The sequence below is a fragment of the Camelus dromedarius genome, chromosome 26 (genome assembly GCF_036321535.1).
Source record: "Camelus dromedarius isolate mCamDro1 chromosome 26, mCamDro1.pat, whole genome shotgun sequence".
Lineage (NCBI taxonomy): Eukaryota > Metazoa > Chordata > Mammalia > Artiodactyla > Camelidae > Camelus > Camelus dromedarius.
In genome coordinates, this window is record NC_087461.1 from 14,096,075 (window position 1) to 14,117,150 (window position 21,076).

Below are 21,076 nucleotides of genomic sequence, written 5' to 3' on the forward strand. Positions count from 1 at the left end.
AACATAATTAACAGTATTTAGGGCCATTCAGCTGGGTTCCTTCAAGAAGCTAGCAGGGCAACGTGATAAGAGGTCATTAGAAAGAGCAGGTGGGGAGGAATGAGCAGCGGGAGCTGTCTTTTCCTCAGCTAGTCAGAGATTGTACAATATAAGAGCAACTCCCTGGAGCTCAGGAATGTCTGTTTTTCATGGTTATGGGGGAGCCATTCGTAATGGGAGATTGTATGCAAAGTCCCAGAGGACTTGGCCTCAGGCAGTTCCCAGACAGGTTACAAGGAGCCTGGGAAGGGAAGGTGAGGGCGGGAAGGGGAAGGGAGGGGGCACAAACTGCTCATCTCTCAGGGATTCAAGGGCCTCTCTTCTAGGCCCTTCCAACACACGAGCGATGAGAACGACAAAAATGTAGGGTCTGCAAAGTTAAGGCATGTAACACCACCATTTCTGAAAGTTACTTAGCTCGAGACTTTGTGGCGCCTTCCACACCAAGGCTTCCTGAATTAATGAAACGATGAAGGAAATGTACATTGTTAGGAGCCAAGTGACTTTGATCTTTCCTGTTTCATTAAAAACAACTTAAAATGGTAAGAGTATCTCCAGGGAGAGTGTTCAAATCTTAGTCTCACAAAGCCCATGTTGGCACTTAATGAGTTAAAAAACAGGAAAAGAGTAAGTCAAATTGCTTTTAAATCTAATTTTTTTAAATGTCTTAAAATACCAGCATTAGAGGTAGTTCTGAAAAATCAATTCAAAGCCTTTCTAGTCTAAGATTTCACCTTAAGCATGACATTCTTCTGTAGGGCACCTTGTTACTTTCTACTATATGCAAAGCATGGGCATATGAGATAAGGCTTGGCTATTTTCTAATTTATGTCTGAACCTAAGTAATTTTCTTTGGCTTGGGAACTTAGCTTCCTATTGACAAAGATTCTCTCCTTGTCTAAACTTCAGTCAGGCTCCTCTGAGCCCTGCCCTTCACTGAGCCTAACTAACCTTTGGGCACACACACGTCTCTGTGTTTTTGCCTTGCTCCATTTTAGCCAGAATCCTGCTAGGCCTGTTTAGTGAGAATCTCCCATCCTTGATATCTGGGATCACACCGGCTTGCCTTCAGCAAGAATCCTGCCAAGTTGGCTTATCCAGAAATTCTCTGTTACCCCTGAGGTTGCCCGCTTGTAATTTTCTATCCGGTGAATCCCCCCCTGCTCCTTGGCAATCAGTCCCCACTTTTTCTTGTTGTGTTCACAGTTGAGCCCAATCTCTTTCCCTTACTGTAAAAAAAAAAAAAAACCAAAAACCATTTTAGTTGGCCCTCTTAATAAAATCTGTCTTACCATTCTTTAACAAGTGTCCGAATAATTTTTTTTTCCTTTAACACTGTTCAAACAGTACACTTGCTGACCAGGAAAGAGACCTGCCTCAGAAACTTAAGAATGAGTCCCTTTTCTCTGGGAAAATGTGGTTCTTAGCAAACATCACTATTTCTATATCCAGAGCAGGCAGCCAGTGAAGATGAGAAATCACAGTGAGCTCAGCAGAAAGGGCCTGAAATAATTATCTTTTCCAGGATCCACATGGCAAACTCTCCCCATTTCCTGTCAGAATGCAATGCCCACAGCTACATGTTCAAAGGATACCCTACTGATAGGTTATTTTGGCTGAGGTGGGGAACTGGTTAAAACTGTTGTGAAATTGGTTCACATTGAAACTCTGGGTCATGATCAGGGATCTTAAACACCCTTCATCTGTGTGCTGGGGTGATTGCAAGAAGACTTTTAGAAGAATCTCATTTAGGCATTTGCTCAGCCACCTAAGAACAGAACAAAGGTTGTTATTTTGGGGGTTTCATAAATGAGGGCTAACCAACACCTTGCTCAGGGCTCTGCTGAGGCAGATGGGTCTGCACTTAACAGATCAAGCCTACTAACTTCAGGCGTTTGCCTAAGGCTCTTTCTCAAATTCCCTGCCACCCCGTGGTTATCACAAGTTAAGCTAAAGGAGACAGCCTTCACTGTTACGAGCTCTCATTTTTTCTATATAGTTGCACACTTGATTTTCTTTCTTTTGCTCTTCTAAAAATTTAAAATATCTTACAGTATTTTATGTATCCTTATAAGAATATGTAAAATAAATAAATATGTCTTTTCCAATGACTTTTCAAAATTTACTAGGAAACAATACTATCTATCTATCTACTTATCTATCTATCCCTTCCCACAAAGTGTAAATATTTGGGGCTAATGAGAGAAAACTGCTATGTATTGCATTGTAGCCAGAGCAAGTAGTACTGAATAATGTATGAAATGAAAATCTCTAGTCCAGAGCCAGAAGAAGGCTTTCTTGCTGCCTGCTTAAATATTTATTTTAAATATAGTACAAAAAAAATTTTTGTTTTCTTGATTAGCCTTAGAAAAGGGAAAAGTCAATTTGTTTTCAGAAACCATATTACAGGGAGTAAGAAAATGTCCTAGCATTAACTTTCTTAGTCTCTCTCCAACCACTTTCATTTAAAACAGTTCCTCATTTTACCTCCTGAAAACATACTCAGCTTTTCTGAGCCCAGAGATACTGCCTTCCCAGGTATTCTTCAAACCAACAAACCAACAAACCTAGTTTAGCAAGTATTCTGTGAACCCACACATCCACGAAGGTGCTAGATGTTCTTTCAGATCTGTCCTACGTCGTTCATGTACCAAGTCAAACATATCTATGGTTACTGAAGGAAACTCCTTTTTATAAATGCACCTTCTTTATTTTTGTCTACTTTATTTCCTTATGATCCATGCTAAGCCAGCTAAAACCTGTCCCATTCTTCCTTTTTTTTTCTTTCACCAAAGAGAGACAAACAGTTTCACGTTCAAGTAAGTTGCATTGCATGAATGGTCTGCCACTGAGGTGGGGCGGTGGGACTGCTCTGCCCAGGGTACAGGTAACAAAGTCTCTAGAGAATTTAAGACAATCATGATGACAACTAAAAGTTGTTCTGCTTTTTATCACCACCACGTGCTGGTCATTCTAAACAATGTCAGGGATAAAACCCTCCTCCCTGAAGGAGTGGACCACTTTCGCCCTCTCCCCTAACTTGTTACACCCCCGTATTGCACTGCTAACAAACAAAAGACTTTTTCCCTTTGGATTAGTATCCCTTTGGATTGGCGATATGACTCTCAAGTGTGGGGAAAGACCACTGAAGAAAAAGATGGGAGATTTGGTAAAAGTGAATGAAACCCTTAAGTTCCCATCGCAGACAAACAATATCATTTCTAGTGACAGAGTGAGATCCTATCCTTTTTCCTATTTTCTTCAAGTTCTCAGAGCTACTGGAATTCTGTAAGCACTGCAGTCGATCAGTGAGAGACCAGGAGATAGAAAAAGAAATATTCAGCAATTGTGCTAAGCCTGAGGGAAATTGCTGAAATAAAACAAAAATGCAAGTCTTTCCTCCCTATCCTATTCTTAAGGGACTAGAGCAGTCATTTTATTTATCAGTACTGATAATTGCCTTAGAATTTCTGCCTAAAGGGGTAAGATTTACTTTTTTTGGTAAATTTTGAAATAAAAAATGAAGTTCTTTGAAAATGAGACTATGGCATCCAGGAGTCTTCATACCTTAGCCCAGGCTACCTTCATCCCTTCAGCTCCTTTGGGTCAGGTCCTCCAAAGCCTGGTTTTTAGCTTCAACTCTGTGACTTTCCATATATCCTTCCAACGAATTCCCTTTTGGCTTAATTTAGTCATAGTCAGTGTCTGTCATTTGCAACCAAAGCCCCCTCCTTGATATATTTACACATATTCCAGTCGTGTTGAAATGATTTACAACAACTCCACAGGTGAGGTGAGAAGTATTTCTCAGATGTTAAAGTAATTTATTCTTGGTTGTATAAATAATTAATGGCAGAACTGAAATTCACATTTGGATTTGTAAAGAGTTATGTCTTTTCTCCCTATCCTGTTACCACGAAATCTTAGAAATCCTTTCTTGAGGATCACATGTTGCTTGATGATCAGAGATACTAACCAAAGACACCCCTTGAAGCTACATTCACTATAAATATCCACCATACAGTCACTTCACAAGTATCTGAACACATATAATATGGGCAAGATGCAGCACTGAGACTGGGCAACACAAAACTTGCTCAGCTAGTCACTTCCATTGGGCAGCTCACATCCCTGTAGGATGGTGGTTCTTCAGTTTATAGACTTAAACAATACTGGAATCAGTTGAATTTAAACAGTATGGGAAAAACCAATACAATATAAAGCCATATGGCTCAGACAGGATAAGAATAATTCAGCTCATTAAATGAGAAATAGTTTCCACTCAATTTAAGCCACCAGTAGGTAATTCTTCACTGCAATGACTTCTAGAGACACAAAGTCAGAGAGAAAATAGTTTTAATTACAGTCTTTAAAATAAACAAAAGAGTGATGAAGTAATCCAGTTCCCCAAATTCCAATCATTTGTATACCACCCTGAAGATTTTGGCCTTTGTATGTGTACCAGCTAATATTTCTTTAAATCAATTTATATTTCTTGCTTTAAAATATTTTAAAGAAAACTTTATATTGCTACTTTCAATGAAAAACTGATAGATAATCCAGTCATAGAAATTAACTATGGAAAAAATACAGGGAAATAAAGGTAATAAATTTTATCTAGACAGTGATACAGTGGGAAGCTCTGAGCATGAAGTTTGATCCTCTTTTTGCTATAAAGGAAAGCTAGCAACTGCTTGGCAGGTGTTAATGACCTACTATTTCCAAACTAATATTTCTCCTGGAAATATACAGAAGGCTGGAAAGAGTAACTGAATGGAAGTAATTTTTGTATTATATGATTCAGTGTTATTTACCACTGTGTTTTCGTCCCACCAAACAGCCTCTTGGAGATCACAGCATCATGTGTTTCAGACTCTCGAGGGCACACAGTGAGTCAGGGGAATGTGAGTGTGTAATGTGTGGAGAGAACTGTGGGGAGCAGTTCCAAGTCTGCATCTGCCATTTTCATTCATTCACTCATCAACTACTACATATTAAGCACACGCTACATGTCAGTCACTGTGCTAAGGGTCGGGATTCAATGGTAAGACCGTCGCTTCAAGGAGAAGGTAAATTAGGTAAAAATGAAAAACATAATTACATCAGCAAACTATACTATATAATAGAGGACCTAACAGATGCTCACTGCTAGACTTCTAGGGAGAGAGGCCATTTTCAAGTCTCAAGGGGCCACCCTTTTTTTTTTTATTTCCAGGAAATCCAGATGTCTTGTTGTCCATTATAGGCTGTCAATGATTTCTCACTTCTCTTGGTGAGCAGCAGTTGAAAACTAGCTATTACACAAGGAATGGAAACCAGAAGGTACTTGAAGAATAGGGCACAAGAGCAAAGTGTGCTGGGACGTGGAAGGACTAAAGTGAGCCTCAGAAAGAACATTAGAGATTGGCCTAATCCTTTCTTTTCTAGGAAACAGGGGACTATGATTTCCTAGAATTAGAGCCTCAACTGAGATTAAAACTGGACCTCTTGAGATCCAGTCCAATAAACTTTGCACTAGATGACATCTGTAAGAGAGGAATCTTGAGATATTAAGGATATTTACATTTGTTCCAAAAATCTGGAGCACTCCCAGTAAATAAGTATCAAAAAATAAATTAAAGAAAGAAATGGAGATCCTCATGTAGTTGAGAGTACAATGATCACATTTCAAGAAACGTTGAAGGGGGGTGGCATTTAAAGATGAATACAACACATATTACAGCATCTAAGATATACTACTATATGAGCCATGTCAAAATACTTCTATTGAGAAATACTCATGGTCAAATTAGCAAGAAAATATGAATGGCTTACTGCAGTTATCAAAACAACGTTAAAGCTGATCAGTGTAGTGTTTCCTCTCTAGAACTGTAATGTTGCCCTGCAGGAGCAATCTGTATTTTCTCTCCTGTGCTCTTTGGTACCACTGCATTAAGAAAACTTGGAAAGAGGAGGCAAAGGAAAGGCCTGGAATGATTTCCAGCTCTCCCCAGCCTTTGTGGGGAGGTAATTTATTTTGTTGCCTCTGTCTTTCTAATAACTTGTCATGTACATTTTTAAAAGTAGGTGACTTTGAAACTAAAGGATAAGGGAATTTACACCATTTTCCAATTTATAAGGTTGATAATCCTGAGCACGCTGATTAAGAGGAAAGCCAAGAATACTGTTTTTTGGAAATTCACCCATAGCATATTAGCAGGATTACCTGGGGTGTGGAACTTGGGAATGGAGGCCAATAGTTTCTGTCAAATAAGCATATTGCCGAATTCCTCTATATAGCATTCTTTGGTAGCTCTGGACTTTGATTATTATTTCAATTGTGTTGTCTTTGCATCTCTTTCTGTTCTTAGCTATTAAATACTGTTTCACATTCATTTAATACTTATTTTTTATTCAGAATTAACCTTTCCATAAAGAATGGCATATTCTATTAAAGCATGTTGCTCCAATTCAGTTGTATTAAAAGATTTTCCCAGAGAATCCTAAAGGTATTACTTTGAAAATGAAAACTATGTATCATCTTGCTATCTAAGTTCTTGAAATTTAACCATTTAAGTGGCTGAACCAGCTTGCAATGACATGCTAAGCCAAACACTTTGATCCTCCCATGGGAATGAAAGGCAATAAAATATAATATACCTGTGAAGCTTGAGGGTGACAGTTCCATAAACAGTAGCAAAACCAAGAAGACGGACCCATCTTAGGAGAACACAGCGAAACGTGCTTGGCTCAAAGTACAAAATAACAACCTGTTGGGTGAGAAGAGAAAGAAAGAAACCTTCAGGATCAGATGATGACCCACAGACTAAAATCAGGGTTTCATAATCTGATGTTTCGTATATTTGAATTTTGACATAAGCACATATTCATTTGAATAAAATTTTCAAATATTATTTTGCTCACTCACTGTCCAAATCAAAAGACTATAGTCTCCTTATTTCTTTCAAATCAGAGCTAAAGTCTTTAATTCTAACTTTCAGGAGTTTCTATCAATTGTCTCTACATTTTAGGTGTGTCCAAGCTTAACTCTCTTTACTTCCCTAGATGGTGAGTAACTACAGGTGAGTTCCCACGCCTTTCTCAACTAGAGCCCTGCTTATTTCCACCTCCACACTTCCAGCAATACCTTTTCCCTGTCTGAAATATTCCTGAGAGGATTATTCTGTACTGTACCCCATCCCCAGTCAATCTACCACTCTGTGTTTTATAAGTTTATTACTTCACTCAGTATTTGGCTCAATTACTTCACTAACTCCTTGCTTCTCGCTCCAGAGTTTTCATTCAACAAATATTAATTAAGCATTGACCATGAGCCAGGCACTCTGCTAGATACTGTGGATACAAAGGCCAATGAGAAAGGGAAGAGAGCCATATCGACAAGAAATTGCATCAAGGCGGTATGGATGCTGTGACAAATATCTGTGCAGGTTTGATGGGACACAAAGGAACAAGGGGCCATTTGCAGGGGGGATGATCACAAGTCATGTGAAAGCACTGTATGCACCACCCTGCACCTGCCACTGTGGGTTTGGAGGAAGCCCTGAGAGAATGGGAAGTGGTTTGGCCCTGCTAAGGGATTCATGCCATTCAGAAGTACAGACCCACACTCTTCTGCTGCAGCAGCTGGCCTGAACCGATTCTGCTGAACGTAAGGTCATTATAACAGAAAAATATGCCTGCTCCCCAAATCCTGAATATTTTTTTTTTGTCCCAAAGATGTGAATATTGGAAAAGCATAAAGCACAGCTAGGGCACAGTGTTGGGGGGGTTGGCGCTGACATTTTTTGCAGATATCTTACCAATGGAGCCCCACTCTCCAGCAGTACCAACAATTCTCAAATAATTCCACTGTACAGGTATGACACCAAGGACTGACAAGACCATTAGGATTAAATTCTCAAGGAGTGTGAAAAAGACTGGCTAAAGTGTCAGGAAGAAATGAAATGAAGATAAAAATAGGCATGGACAGGAGATAATGTTCCTTTTTGTATACGTAGTACTTGTCCTTAATTTTCTAATTCACTAAATCTATGCTGAAGATACAGATAATGATTTGATTTCAGAATTTACTCTACTAGAAAATTGTTTGAATTCATCCAAAAATCGATATAAAAAACCTTCTTTTATTTTCACAAAACAAGTTCAAATTCTGTAAATTTGTATTTTAAGTTTTAGCGCATATACTTTAGACATAGTTGCTATGCACAAGGGTCCAATGGTAATTATGAGTTCTGCAAAGTAAGCTGTACTGTTTACTAAGGAGTTGAAGCTTAAGGAAGAAGGGAAAACATATGGGGGAAAAAAAAGCAGAGAAAACTTGATAAAAGATTAAGGGATTAGGGAAGCATATGTGTTCCTTCTCACAGCAGAGAGAAATGATAGCTTAGAAACTAGAGAGATAGGCAGTTAAATTAAAGTCTAGAATATATAAAATCTCAAATATTTCCGCTAGAGATGACTTCTGAGATTATTCTAATTATGGCGGATTCCTGGGGGCTGCAAAGTCCTGTGACTTATTGCAGAGTTTTCCATTTCACAGCAAGCAATGACCAAGAGAATGAATAAGCAAAGGTGAACAACTATGGCAAAGAAGTCTGCATAATTTTTTGTTTTTTTTGAAAGAAAGAATTGCTCTTGAACTGTTAGGGAACTACTGATAGAGCTTCAAACTTCTATTTCACAGATGAAAAATCTGAAGACTTGATACTGTAAGTGAAAGATTGAGTTGGTTAGAAATAAATGAAGGAGTAATAATTTTTTTTAAGCATCCCTGGATGGGGTATAAGTTTAAAATGTAATAGAAAATGAAATTCCAGTACACTAAATAAAATGTATTATTAGAAACAGTTCGGCAGATAGTGAAGTTGAACTCTCAAGTTTGCAGTATCGTGATGAAGAACACAAGCTCTGAATCCAGTCTCCCTGGGTTTAGTCCTGGCTCTGTTCTTTATTAGTTCTGTGAATTTCACAGTGCCTTGCTATGCCTCAGTCTTCCCACGTGTAAAATGAACACAACAATAATTGCAGATGGGACTATTTTGAAGTTTACAGTGAGTATTCAGTGAGTATACAGTGACTATTCTGGCTAATATTATTATGAGAGTTGATTTATGAATGCTTTGTCTAAAAGCTACCATTCCATGCATTGCTGTATACCTGAAACCAACATTGTAAATCAACTACACTTCAATTAAAAGTGAACTTGAAAAATAAATATAAAGTTAAAATATAAATTTAAAAAAATTTAAATAAGTTACTTTTCCAATGCAGTATAATTACATTTCATCAACTCAATGAATTCTTTACTGATGGTTCCAGCCACTCCTGAATTCCTATAATCACTTTTTGACTGTATGCTTCTTTACCTTATATTATAGTTATCTGTGGGTGTCTCTCTGAATCATATGTAAAATCAGAGGAGGCAGGCTTCTCCATATAACCTGTGCGCTTTGCATTTAAATGTGAAGTATTTGCTTAATGATCTCTTAGCTAATTCAATAACTAAAGTGTTACCTTCACAATAAACTATTTGAAAAGTCTAACTAGGGTTCACTAGTCTTTGTGATTCTAATTTACACATTCACTATTATTTACTCTGTGTGAGGCAGTAAAGGATTTAGAAGCCATAAAAATAAATCAGATACAGATTAGGTCCTCAAGTTTAGAACAGTGGATGTTACATGTAAATGATGAAAATATTGGTATGGTCATACCACATTTTTACACAGCACTATCTCTAGATGCTAACTTATGCATTAACTTACTTACTTAATCTTTACAATACCTTTTAAAATAGGGACTTTTATTTTACAGAAGAGAAATGAGGCACAGAGAATTTAAGTGATCTGCTCAGGGACAGACAGCTAGGAAGTGTCTGAGCTAGAATCCGAATCCAGCAGTCTGGTTCCAGCATTTGTACTCATATGAATTCCCCTGGCTTGTCTCTCCAAAGAGTTCTACCACAAAAGGGAGGGGACAAATGCCAGGATACCACAGACTCCATCAGACTGAGGGTTCAGAGAAAAGGGCAATTAATCTCAGTGGAAACAAATGAAGCTATCCTGGGAGGGCGGGCATCTGCGAGGACATGAAGGAGGAGTGGGTTTAAGTAGGTAAACAGGGGAAAGGGGAGGGAGCCCAAGACAGAGGCATGGCTGTGGGAGGACTTCAGTGTGTGGCGTATGTGGCTACAGCAGGAAGACATCAGGGCAGGGCTGAATATCAAGCTTTAAAGCAGAGATGGGGCCAGTTCACTGTCAGCTTTGCATAACAGGGTGAGGAGCTGAGATTTTATTCTGTAAGCAGACATGCCATTAAACTTCTCAGAGTTGAGATCGAAAGTGTGTTCCTGAAAGCTACTCTGGTTGCAGCATGCCAGAGGACTGGTTCCCATGGAAGGGGAAGATACTGCAAGTGAGAGGACCATTTGGAAAAAAGAAGAGCAACCCCAATCCATCATCTTTCCCATCAACCTTTCCCCTCTTCTTATATCTTACTCCAGCATCCCCCATTCCTCCAGTTCCCAAACGGTAGCCCGGAGGATGCTTCTGATGCCTCACTCTCCTGCCTAGTGCCTCTCAGTGGCTCCTAGTGCTCTCATGAAAATGTCTAAATAATTCAAGGTGGTTGACAGGAGCTTACCTTTATTATATCATTACTTTCCATCCACTCTAGCCCTCCAATCCTGGTGTATGCTGTCCCCTCTGCCTGGATGTTCCTGATACAACCCCACAGTCTCATGTGGTCCTGGCTTACTCCCGTTTACCCGCAGGCCTCAGCCTGAATATCTCTTCCTCCAGGAAGAGGAAGCCTTCCCCGTGGCTTAAGACACTGTCCCTGCTTTACTGCAGCACAGGACCCATGACACCATGCTGGCGTGTGGTCTCTGTGACAGTCATGTTTATCGTAGTCACTCCTTTAACTCTGGCACTAGTAGAGTCCTGACACATGGAAAATGCTCCTAAATATTTGTTGAATGAAAGAAACAAATAAAGCTGTAGGAAAAAAGGTAAAGACAGATGTACCCAATATAGTGAGAATGGGAGTTCAGTCACTCATGGGAACGGAGGAAAAGAAGACATTGAATCAAGAAAATGGGGCAACTGGTTTTTTTTTTAAGGCAAAAGAGAATAAAATGTCAAAGATAATATAGAGATTTAAAACCTGGGTGATTGGGAGGATGATTGTGTTTGAAAAGAAACAAATAAGAGAAAAAGATGCATTAAGTCTGGGGGAATTATGTTACCTCTGCTTAAAAACCTCCCCAGCCCCACCTCATCCTTCACATCTCACGTCAGGGTTGGCATCCCCAGTGCTCCCCAGCTCCCCCAGGCTAAGTCAGGCTTCCATCTCGGTTGCACATTATTTACATGTACTGAATTCTGAGCTTTCCTTCATCTCACTCATCAACTCTATTTTGATATAATTATTTCTGTAATTCATCTATTGAATGTGTCTTACCAGCAGGTAAGATGTGAGGGCAGGGACTGTAACTACCTTATCCACGACTGCATGCCCATTCCCTAATATTGCACTTTGCCATAGGAGGCAACCAATAAATGGATGAGGAAGGAATGAGATTTTAAAAAAGGAAGGGACGATCACTATGCTGTACACCAGAAACTAACACTGTAAATCAACTATATTTCCATTAAAAAGAAAAGAAAAAAGGAAGGGAGGGAGAGAAGGAGAGAGGAAGTGAGGAAGGAGAGACAATAATAAGCTCATTTTTGGATGCACTGAGTGTAAGTTTTCTATGCGGTGTCCTGTCCAGATCTAGCTTTGTTGTAGTTAAAATCTGTAATAAGAAGCAAACAAAAAGAAGGCTAGGACATCTCAATGTTTTTCAAATCCCAATATTTAACCTTTTCTTGATAAATACAGTGTATGTAAATATACATTTAACAAATTATTGTAAAATAAATACCCCTTCCCAAATCCCAAGTTAATAATGCATTTCATAAGAAACCTTGGTTGGAGAAGAAATGAAGAAAAACTAGGCCACTGAGCTGAAGATTTATGAATGACGATGACAATACTGAGCTGTCATTTTTATGTACCAGTAATGACAGCTGCTCATGCCCACACGCACTGATCACTATGCTAGACATGTTACTTACATCTACGGTCCAAGATATACTTTATTATCCCCATTTTAATGGTAGAGACTTACCATTAATGGGGTTCACTGGTTTGCCTATAGTTGCCAAAATAGTAAAGTCATAAATTATTCCTTTACTGAAAGGTACATTTTCAAAGTACATATTTAAAGGGAAAAATTTCCCCATTTTCATTCCAATATGAGAGGCTAATGATAGACATGAAGACATTTTATTTAATGTGTGAGAAGCAGCGTGTGAACCACTCTGGCCAGTGAGTAACTAAGGACAGAAGAACATACCCAACTGCTGGCCGAGTGCGCACAGGGTATAAACTGGTCGCAGGTTTAGGAGGGTGGGGAGAGAGGAAAAAAAAGAGATGCATTCAGAGCCAGCGGGAGAAAATGTGTCACACCAAAGCCACCAATTTCCTTTTACCTTTAACATCGCCTCTTGGGAACTCACTATGCTTTGCCTACAGGTTGGTTTCCCCCAAGCTTGTTGAGAAGAAGCCTTTGTGGAGGTCTACAGAGGATGCACCCTCCATTTTTAAGGACTTGGCTCTTCACCATGGGAAGTTTTTTCAGATGCTACGAAATTCAGTCAGCTGACCAGTAGTGAGACACTCTAGGCATTATGATTTTTTAAATTATTGTGGTTTTGGAAATAGCCTTCTGAGCATTCCCCTCATTACAAACACACAGGCACAAATTATCCACCCATTTCACCAAATGTGACTTTTTAAGCTAGTTTTGAAGTCAGCTTGATTGCCTATACTTTTTGGATACTGAACATAGTGAATGAGGAAGAAAAAGGAACTACAGAGAAAAGAATACTAGGCTTTTCAAATACATATGAAATAGAAGAACACTTTAGCTTTCTTTTATAAATAAAGACACAATACCAGAGGGAGAAAATTAACCTCTACTACGTCAGCAGATACAAGGTCCAGTGCTTCCGGAAGAGGAAAGCTTAGAAGGTAATGTGGTCAGAAGTCAGTCCAGTCCGGCGCTTGTCCCAAAGCTCTGACGGTGAAAGCTGTGAAGCTCCCGGTTTAGGCCTGATGTTTTCAGGAACTGAGCAACAGGTTCCTAGCAGTGTCGCACACAGAGGTTCCACTTTCCTGACTGACCCATCAAGCGTTATTTGCTTCAGTTCAGTGAAACTGGCTGTGAATTAAACCACTTTCACAGGTGAAGGTGGCGTTACCATGCTTTGGGGTTTCTGTCAGTAGGTATGTGTGAACAGTTTTATTTATAAGAGAAGATGACTGGGTCATGGGATCACCATGACAGATGCCAGTGGTGAGACTTTTGTCAACGAAGTTGCCTTTTAATAAGGATTTGAAGGATTTCTGGGCCTTTAAGAATTGCCTCCTGCTTTGTACAAGGAAAAGTCTTGCTAGTCAAATATTTTCCAGGGCCACTCATCCCCCTCCAGGTCACTGTGCTCCCAACAATCCTGACCGAACAAGTGAAGGATGCAGCTGATACCCTGATGGAGGACAGACCACAAGGGTAATACTTGGAACTAGTCGATGTTAAAACCTGGCACTTAAACTATCCAGGTTTGCTGTCCTTTGAAGTAGGAGGCTGGAAACCAATCATTTAGGCAGGACTATGTATATTCAAGCACTTTTATACATGATTTGCTTTAAAAATAAGTAGCTACAAAGTCCTTGAGTGTGTTCTAAATTATTCTTCCTGTATTTGGCAAGATATATGGTTCCATATACAGGAAATATTTAGGGTGAAAATACATGTCCTGTAAGTGTTTAACTAATTATCTAAAGTTGGAGTCAAACTGCAAAAAATAAAAAAATACTTAATACAAATTACTACACACATGAAGGGATGGTGGTGATTATGTCCTCATACCACCATGGGCTAAAACTTATTACTTTGCACTTGGCTTCTTTTGTTCTAAAGCAACAAAACAGGGGTAAATTAAATAGATAAATTAAATTAAAAGTATAAAGTATACACCTAACTTTAAAATTGTATAATATATACAATAACATTTTTGAGTTATCATGACAGCAGATGAGATATGACACAGCCCCTCTAAAATTCCCAATGTAATGCTCCTGAAAAAATAAAAAGAAATTAAAGGGTCACAGATCTAAAAGCTAAAGGCAGAGATGACAAGATTCACAGTGTCTGAAGTGATTCTACCCACTGCTTGGTAGATGGTGCAGAACTAACAAGCACTTCTTAAATAAAACCCCTCGCACCTTATTCCCTGAACCAGAGTAAGATATGAAAGCCCAAAGATAACAGAGAAAAAGATCTGCATTCACCCTCCTTGCCAGGGTCTAACTCTGAGACCCATAGGCTCTCGCCAAACAAAACAAACAGATTTAAACATTTTTGGTTGCGTCCTGTGAAGGAGCCTTTCTCCATCAGTCAGTCCCGGGGCCTCCTAGTCCTTTACCATCCTCCCCTATCAGCTCCTCTCTTCTCCATCCATTCACAGACTACAGCTCCCAGGATGCAGCATTCAGAAACGTGATGCTCAGCTCCATATGGAAAAGCACAGCGAGGTGGAGACAAGCGCACAGAGAGGACAATGCTGGAAAGTACAGGGAGCCTCCCTGGTCTGTCTTCCCATTGCTCCACAAGAAGAGGCGCTTAGTGGAAATATTCCATCCTAACAAACATAGTAAGTGTAGGAACAAATGACTATTTTTTAAACTTTTATGACCTCGGTTTATGTGTTCAAAAGAAATAATGTTTTGTTGAAGAATAAATTATGGTGCGTGACTTACGATAGAAGACTATACCATCCTTTATGATCACACTCTCAAAAATATCAGCAAATATGGGAAAGCTCTCAGGATTTATATTAAGTGAAAAAAACAAGAAGCACAAAAAAGATATAAACAGTATACAAAGTGATATTGGTCATGCTTAAAATGTATTTGTATATATGAATACATATGTACACATATACACACACATAAATGAAAGTAGACTTATCACTTATTATTCTTAATTTAACCCTTAATTTATTCCAGAAAACAGGCCATAAATGGGCTACACATAAAAACCAATGGGAAAAATGTATTGCTCTGTATGTTTCTATGAAGAAATCCAACTAGAAATTATACTTTCTATAGTTATCAAAAAGAGCAAAACAAAAACAAAGAAACACAGAATCTGAAGCTACAGTTCTGCCTCCTATTTTCTCTCTTGATGCTCTTATGAGCAAACTGCATGCTCCTCTGAGAGAACACTCATTAGTGAGCAGTGGTGAGATTATGACAAGATCCTTACAGTTAACTTTTGTTTTTAGTTTTATTTTGCTACAATGAAAAAATTTTTATTTCTAAAATGTGCATAAATTCTTGTTAGATTCAGTTCAAAACCTTACTATAACCGTATATTAAGCAAGGGGTGATTCTGAATAAATATAAATGTATAGATGTGTGTGTATGTATACACACACGCGCGTGTATACGTATACACATGTGTGTATATATATCTATGTACACACACACATATATATCTCACAAAGTTAACGGTCTTGACAGTGATTCTCTGATGTTAGTATTAGGTATGCATGTACTCCTTAGCATTTAAAATTTTTTCTAAAATTAGAAAAAAGGCTAATTTAAACAAGAAACTACTCTAATATCTGTTACAGGAGCTCAGCAAATAGTAAGATAGCATAACTGAATCTTTTTGTTTAATCCATGCAGATAGTGGGAACATAAAATTAAACTTTCTAAATGTGACTACCTAAAATGTGACAAGAAAGATGCCATTTATCTATGAGCTAATAAGTTGGCAGAGAGGTAAAAAATATATCTCTTAAGAAATAGACAAGTTTAGAAACAAATGAGCTCTGAATACGATCAATGATTTAATAATTCAGTTTTTTTATATAATGGACAAAAATAGTACAAGAGTTGGTAAATAGAACAATAATGACTGGCCATTAGAAACGGGGAGACTTTATTTCAGAATAAAAATATTTGTAACATGTATCTTAGAAATTTTTGCTGTGATTTCTGGCAGAATGATAACCTGCTTCAAGATTTAGTAAGACAAAAAAATTTAAAAAGACATTGAAAAATTTCATTTGCAAAAATAATGCAAATATTTGAGTTGCCTACAAGTCAGGTGCAGGGAGACTGCAGCCTGGTGCAATGGATGAAATGAGAGATTTGGAATTAGCTGCCCTAAATGCCAATCTGGGCTCCACCACTAGACATATGTCCTGGGACAAATCCCTTAAGTTCTGGGGGCCTCCCTTTCCTCAACAGTTTAATGAAAATAATGCAAAATCCTATAGTATTTATGGAAGTACTTTATAAACCATAGATAAATGGAGAAATGCCAGTTTTATTTTTAACATACGTTAATTACTTTTGATATTTGCCACATTTGAATGAACAATCTGTTTAGTCCTCTTGTACAATTACCTTCAAATGAAAAGAAGCTTCTGAATACTGTGCAGTCAGAATGGACTATGTAGGGAAATGGAAAGAAATAGACAAGGCAAACTGAGTGTCCTTAATGCGGTAACAGAGCTATTAGTATGATGGTAAAGGCAGGGGGAGCCAGGTGTATTAATGCTCTACTGCTACATCACAAATTGCTACAAACTTAATGGCTTAAAACAATACACATCTATTATCTCATGGTATCTATGGGTTAGCAATCTAGCCTTTGCCAGTCTTTGGGTCTCTCCTGAGACAGCAACGAAAGTATTATTCAGAGTTGGGGGTTCTCATCTGAAGGCTCAACTGGGAAAGGATACACTTCCAAGCTCATGTGATTGTTGAGAGGCTTTGGTTCCTTGAAGGTCCAGGAAATGAGGTCCTTAATCCCTGCTGGCTGTTGGCTGAAGGCCATGTTCAGTTCCTTGCGTTGGAGATCTCTCCAACATAGCAACTTTCTTCATCAAAGCCAGCAAGAGAGTCTGCTAGCAAGATGGCATTCATAATCTTTTGTAACCTCATTGTGGAAGTGACAATCTCTCAATATTGATGTGTTTTATTAATTAGAAATGGATTGGTCAAAGGGAGGGGAGTACACAGGCTGTGAATACCAGGAGGCAGGGATCACTGGGGCCATCTTAGAAGCTACCTACCACAAAAGGAGACCCTACTTTGAAATAATTAGAAATGCTATTATCTACCTGTGTTCAAAGCAAATGATGTAAGAAGAATATAGAACAAAAAGCCATTAAATACTTAGGGCATGCATTTAAAGAAAGAATAATGTAAAAAATAACTTTAAGGAAGATTTTTTCCCTATTATGGTTTATTACAGGATAGTGAATATAGTTCCCAGTGCTCTACAGTAGAAGCTTGTTGTTTTATCTATTTTATCTATAGTAGTTTGTATCTGCTAATCCAAGACTCCTAATTTATCCCTCCCCCATCTCCTTTTCCCTTTGGTGACCGTAAGTTCATTTTCTATGTCTGTGAGTTTGTTTTAGAGTCACACAATAAGTGATAGCATATGATATATATTTTTTCTCTTTCTGGCTTACTTCACTTAGTATGATAATCTCTAGGTCCATCCATGTTGCTGCAAATGGCATTATTTATTCCTTTTTATGGCTGAGTAGTATTCCATTGTGTATATACCACATCTTCTTTATCCAGTCAGCTATAGATGGACATTTGGGTTATTTCCATGTCTTGGCTATTGTAAATAGTGCTGCTGTGGAGATTGGGGTGCATGTACCTTTTTGAATTAGAGTTTCCTCTGGATATATGCCTGGGAGTGGGATTGCTGGATAATACGGTATCTCTATTTTTAGTTTTTTAAGGAACCTCCATAGTGTTTTCCATAGTGGCCGCACTGATTTACATTCCCACCAACAGTGTAGGAGGATTCCCTTTTTTAAATAAGATATTTTTTAAAGATGAAAAGAAATCTACCAAGGATGTTTTCTCCAGTGGAGTCTAATTCATTATCAAGTTCATAATTCTGAGATTGTTGCACATGGCTCATGACTAGGAGCTGTTGAGAAATGAGGTTTTTGGTTGTAATATTTTTAAACAAAGAGAAAACCATGATCATGGTGTGTTGGGAGAAATAATTTGGATCTTTTCAAGCATTTATATCTATGTTTAAATTGTAGCTAAGAAAGAGTGGAGACTTTTAAGTTAAACCTGGCAGACTGAACGTGTTTATGTCTGCTGCTTCTGGAAACTCTAGTTAAATAACCATAAAACACTTAAGGCCAAAGAGAGTATGAGTAGAAATGACAACAAATGATAGACATCAGCAGAATTCTGGTAGATGGAAAGCAGATGGCAGTGTGGGACCCAATGGAGAAGCCAAAGAAAGAGGAACTCTGCACCCGAAGAGAAGGAGGGCCCTCAGAGGTCTGTCCATCATCTTTTTTGGAGGGATTTGTATAATAATAATAATAATAATAATTAATAATAATAATAATAATTAATAATAATGACATCTAATGAGGTGTGGCTACATTCCAATTACTTTTAAAGGGACTTAACATGGAACAACTTATTGTTCCTTACAACAATCCTTTGAGAGGCATTATTATCTCCATTTTACCTACAGGAAACCTGAGGCACAGAAAAGTTAAGGAATTTTTACAAGGTCACACAGCCAATGAGTGGTAGAGCTGGGGTTTAAACTCAGCTTGAGTCTAACTGGAGCTGGAAATGGTTATTGCTATGCCTTACTGTCCGCCCTTACACAGGAAGGGTAGTCTTAAGGTAAAGGCAGTGGCTGGTCTCTGAAGGGGGCTGGATGTTGTCCACTGCCTGGTGCCCTAGAACTCTGGCTTATTCAGGGTATTAAACAAGGAGGGGCTAAACTGAATAATGCTATTTATAGGGTAAAAATAATCTTCAAGTAAAAAGAAATGAAAGCTATAACTAAAGATAAAAGAATGCACTTAACAAATGGGGAAATGAATGCTAAAAAACAAAACTGGAATTGTTCCTGAAGAGAAACTGTGAAATCCGCTCAGAGATAGAACAACTCAGTCAGAGAGAAGATAGAGCCGTAATCATGGGAGGCCAGGAACCAATTCCATGGTCTTCAACTCCGACCAACATCAGCATTGCCTGTGGTGGTGTTATGAAAGCCCAGATTTCCCTTGTGAAAGCTTGGATTCAGTAGTTACGGGGCACAGCCTGAATAACCTGCTTTTTGAAAATGGTCTACAGATGGCTTTAACTTAGCACAGGTTAAGAGCTCCTGAGACTAGTGTATAGCCCAGAAGCCAGCCACACATGGAGCTGGGCTAGCCACAGCTCAGACCAAGACCAGCGAAGAGTGAGGAAAGTGCCCAAGACCTAGTAAAATGCAGTAGGAATTCTATTTCTAGAAAAACGCTCTACATATACACGCATACAAAATATGCAAAGATGCATGTCCAGGGATATTCACTCAAGCATCGTGTGTAACAGAGAAACAATGGAAACATTCTCCACCCGGATGGACAGCTCAGATCTGTAATTCATGTTACATCCATACAGAATGCAAAACCATAAACTTTAGAATAATAAATCGATCTGATTATTTTGCTGTAAAAAAAATTCTTTAAGAGAAATTATAAATGAAAAGAAAGTTGCATAACAGTATGAAAATATGATTGTTTGTATATATATGAAAAAGGAATGTCTTGCTGCACACTCAATGGGCTATTAAGACTATTTACCTCTGGGGTAGGTGGCTTGGGGATTGAGGAGGTAGGGAGAGAGAGGGGGATTTTTACTTTTGTTTGTTTGTTTCAAGGGGAGGTAACTGGGTGGGTGGGTGGGTTTATTTATTTATTTATTTATTTATTTATTTATTTATTTATTAAATTGAGGTTCTGGGGATCGAATCCAGGACCTGGTGCATGCTAAGCACGCACTCTACCACTGAGCTACACCCTCCCCTCCCCGAATTTTAACTCTTTAACGTATCTTTTGGTGCTAATTAACTTTTTTTATAATGAGAATATATTATGTTTTGTAGTAAGGGAATTAAAAAATGCATGAAAAGATTTCTAACTAATTCACCGTAATCACTATAAATGCCTGGCTGTTGTGGGGTCTGGAGGGGTTGTTTCTAAGTACTGGGGATCTGACAGCCAAATGGAGAAGGCACCATACATGGTATCTATGAACTGACATTACATGGAAGTGGCAAGACGTAGAAAAATGACCTCAGAGAAACTGGAGGATCTTAGGAACCCCAGCCAGAACTCGATAAAGAAAGAAAGATGCAACACAGTTCACAGAAAAAGAGTTGAGGTACAGCATTTTGAGAAGAAATGAGAAAAATGATGAAGAGACACAATACACAATAAGATAATTATTTTTAAAGCCAAGAAGAGAATACACAAAGTGCTTGATCACTGTTCCATTTCCTGGTCCTTAGGCAGCACTCGGCCCTTGGCCATGGTCCATCTGTTTACCTTAGCTTTGTGGGTCATCCTTTCTTCCACAAAGCTAAGAGAGAAGAGCGTCCCAATTTGCCGAAGACATTGTGCAGAACATATAAAACAACAGGTTCTATAAACCACAACTTAAAGTCTAAAAAAGTAATTATTCAAGCCACAGCCATGAGCCAGGCTCAGAATTGGACTTTCAATCACATCCCCCGTGGTGGAGAAGTCACCATGGCGGGTACCAACTCTCAATGCCCTGGGCAGAAGCAAGCATGTCTTTCTTGAGAAGCAGAGGAATACAGTGGAAAGATGTTACTATCTGGAGACATAGGGACTGCACTGCCACTTACTAACTGCATGATCTTGAGCAGATCATTCTGACCACCTCCTTCTTCATCTGGAAAGCTGAGTGAATAACCCCCTTCCTCTCTCCCTCTTAAGTGAAAGCACTGTATCACCTGGAGTGGTACGATGATTTCTCCTGTATTTATTCCTTAAGGATGGATGCAAAACTCTTTTTATTTCTGTTTAAATTGAGCAGTAGGTGATTTTACCTGATCCTTATA

At 38.6% G+C, this 21,076-nt stretch overlaps 1 protein-coding gene across 1 annotated transcript in view; it reads right to left on the reverse strand.

Moving 5' to 3' along the window:
• GPR158 (G protein-coupled receptor 158) overlaps positions 1 to 21,076 on the reverse strand; it is a 304,244-nt gene that overhangs the window by 47,651 nt on the left and 235,517 nt on the right. Inside the window, exon 6 of the mRNA XM_064479408.1 lies at positions 6,679 to 6,788. Coding sequence (XP_064335478.1) covers positions 6,679 to 6,788 — 110 coding nt within the window. The remainder of the gene's footprint in view (positions 1 to 6,678; positions 6,789 to 21,076) is intronic.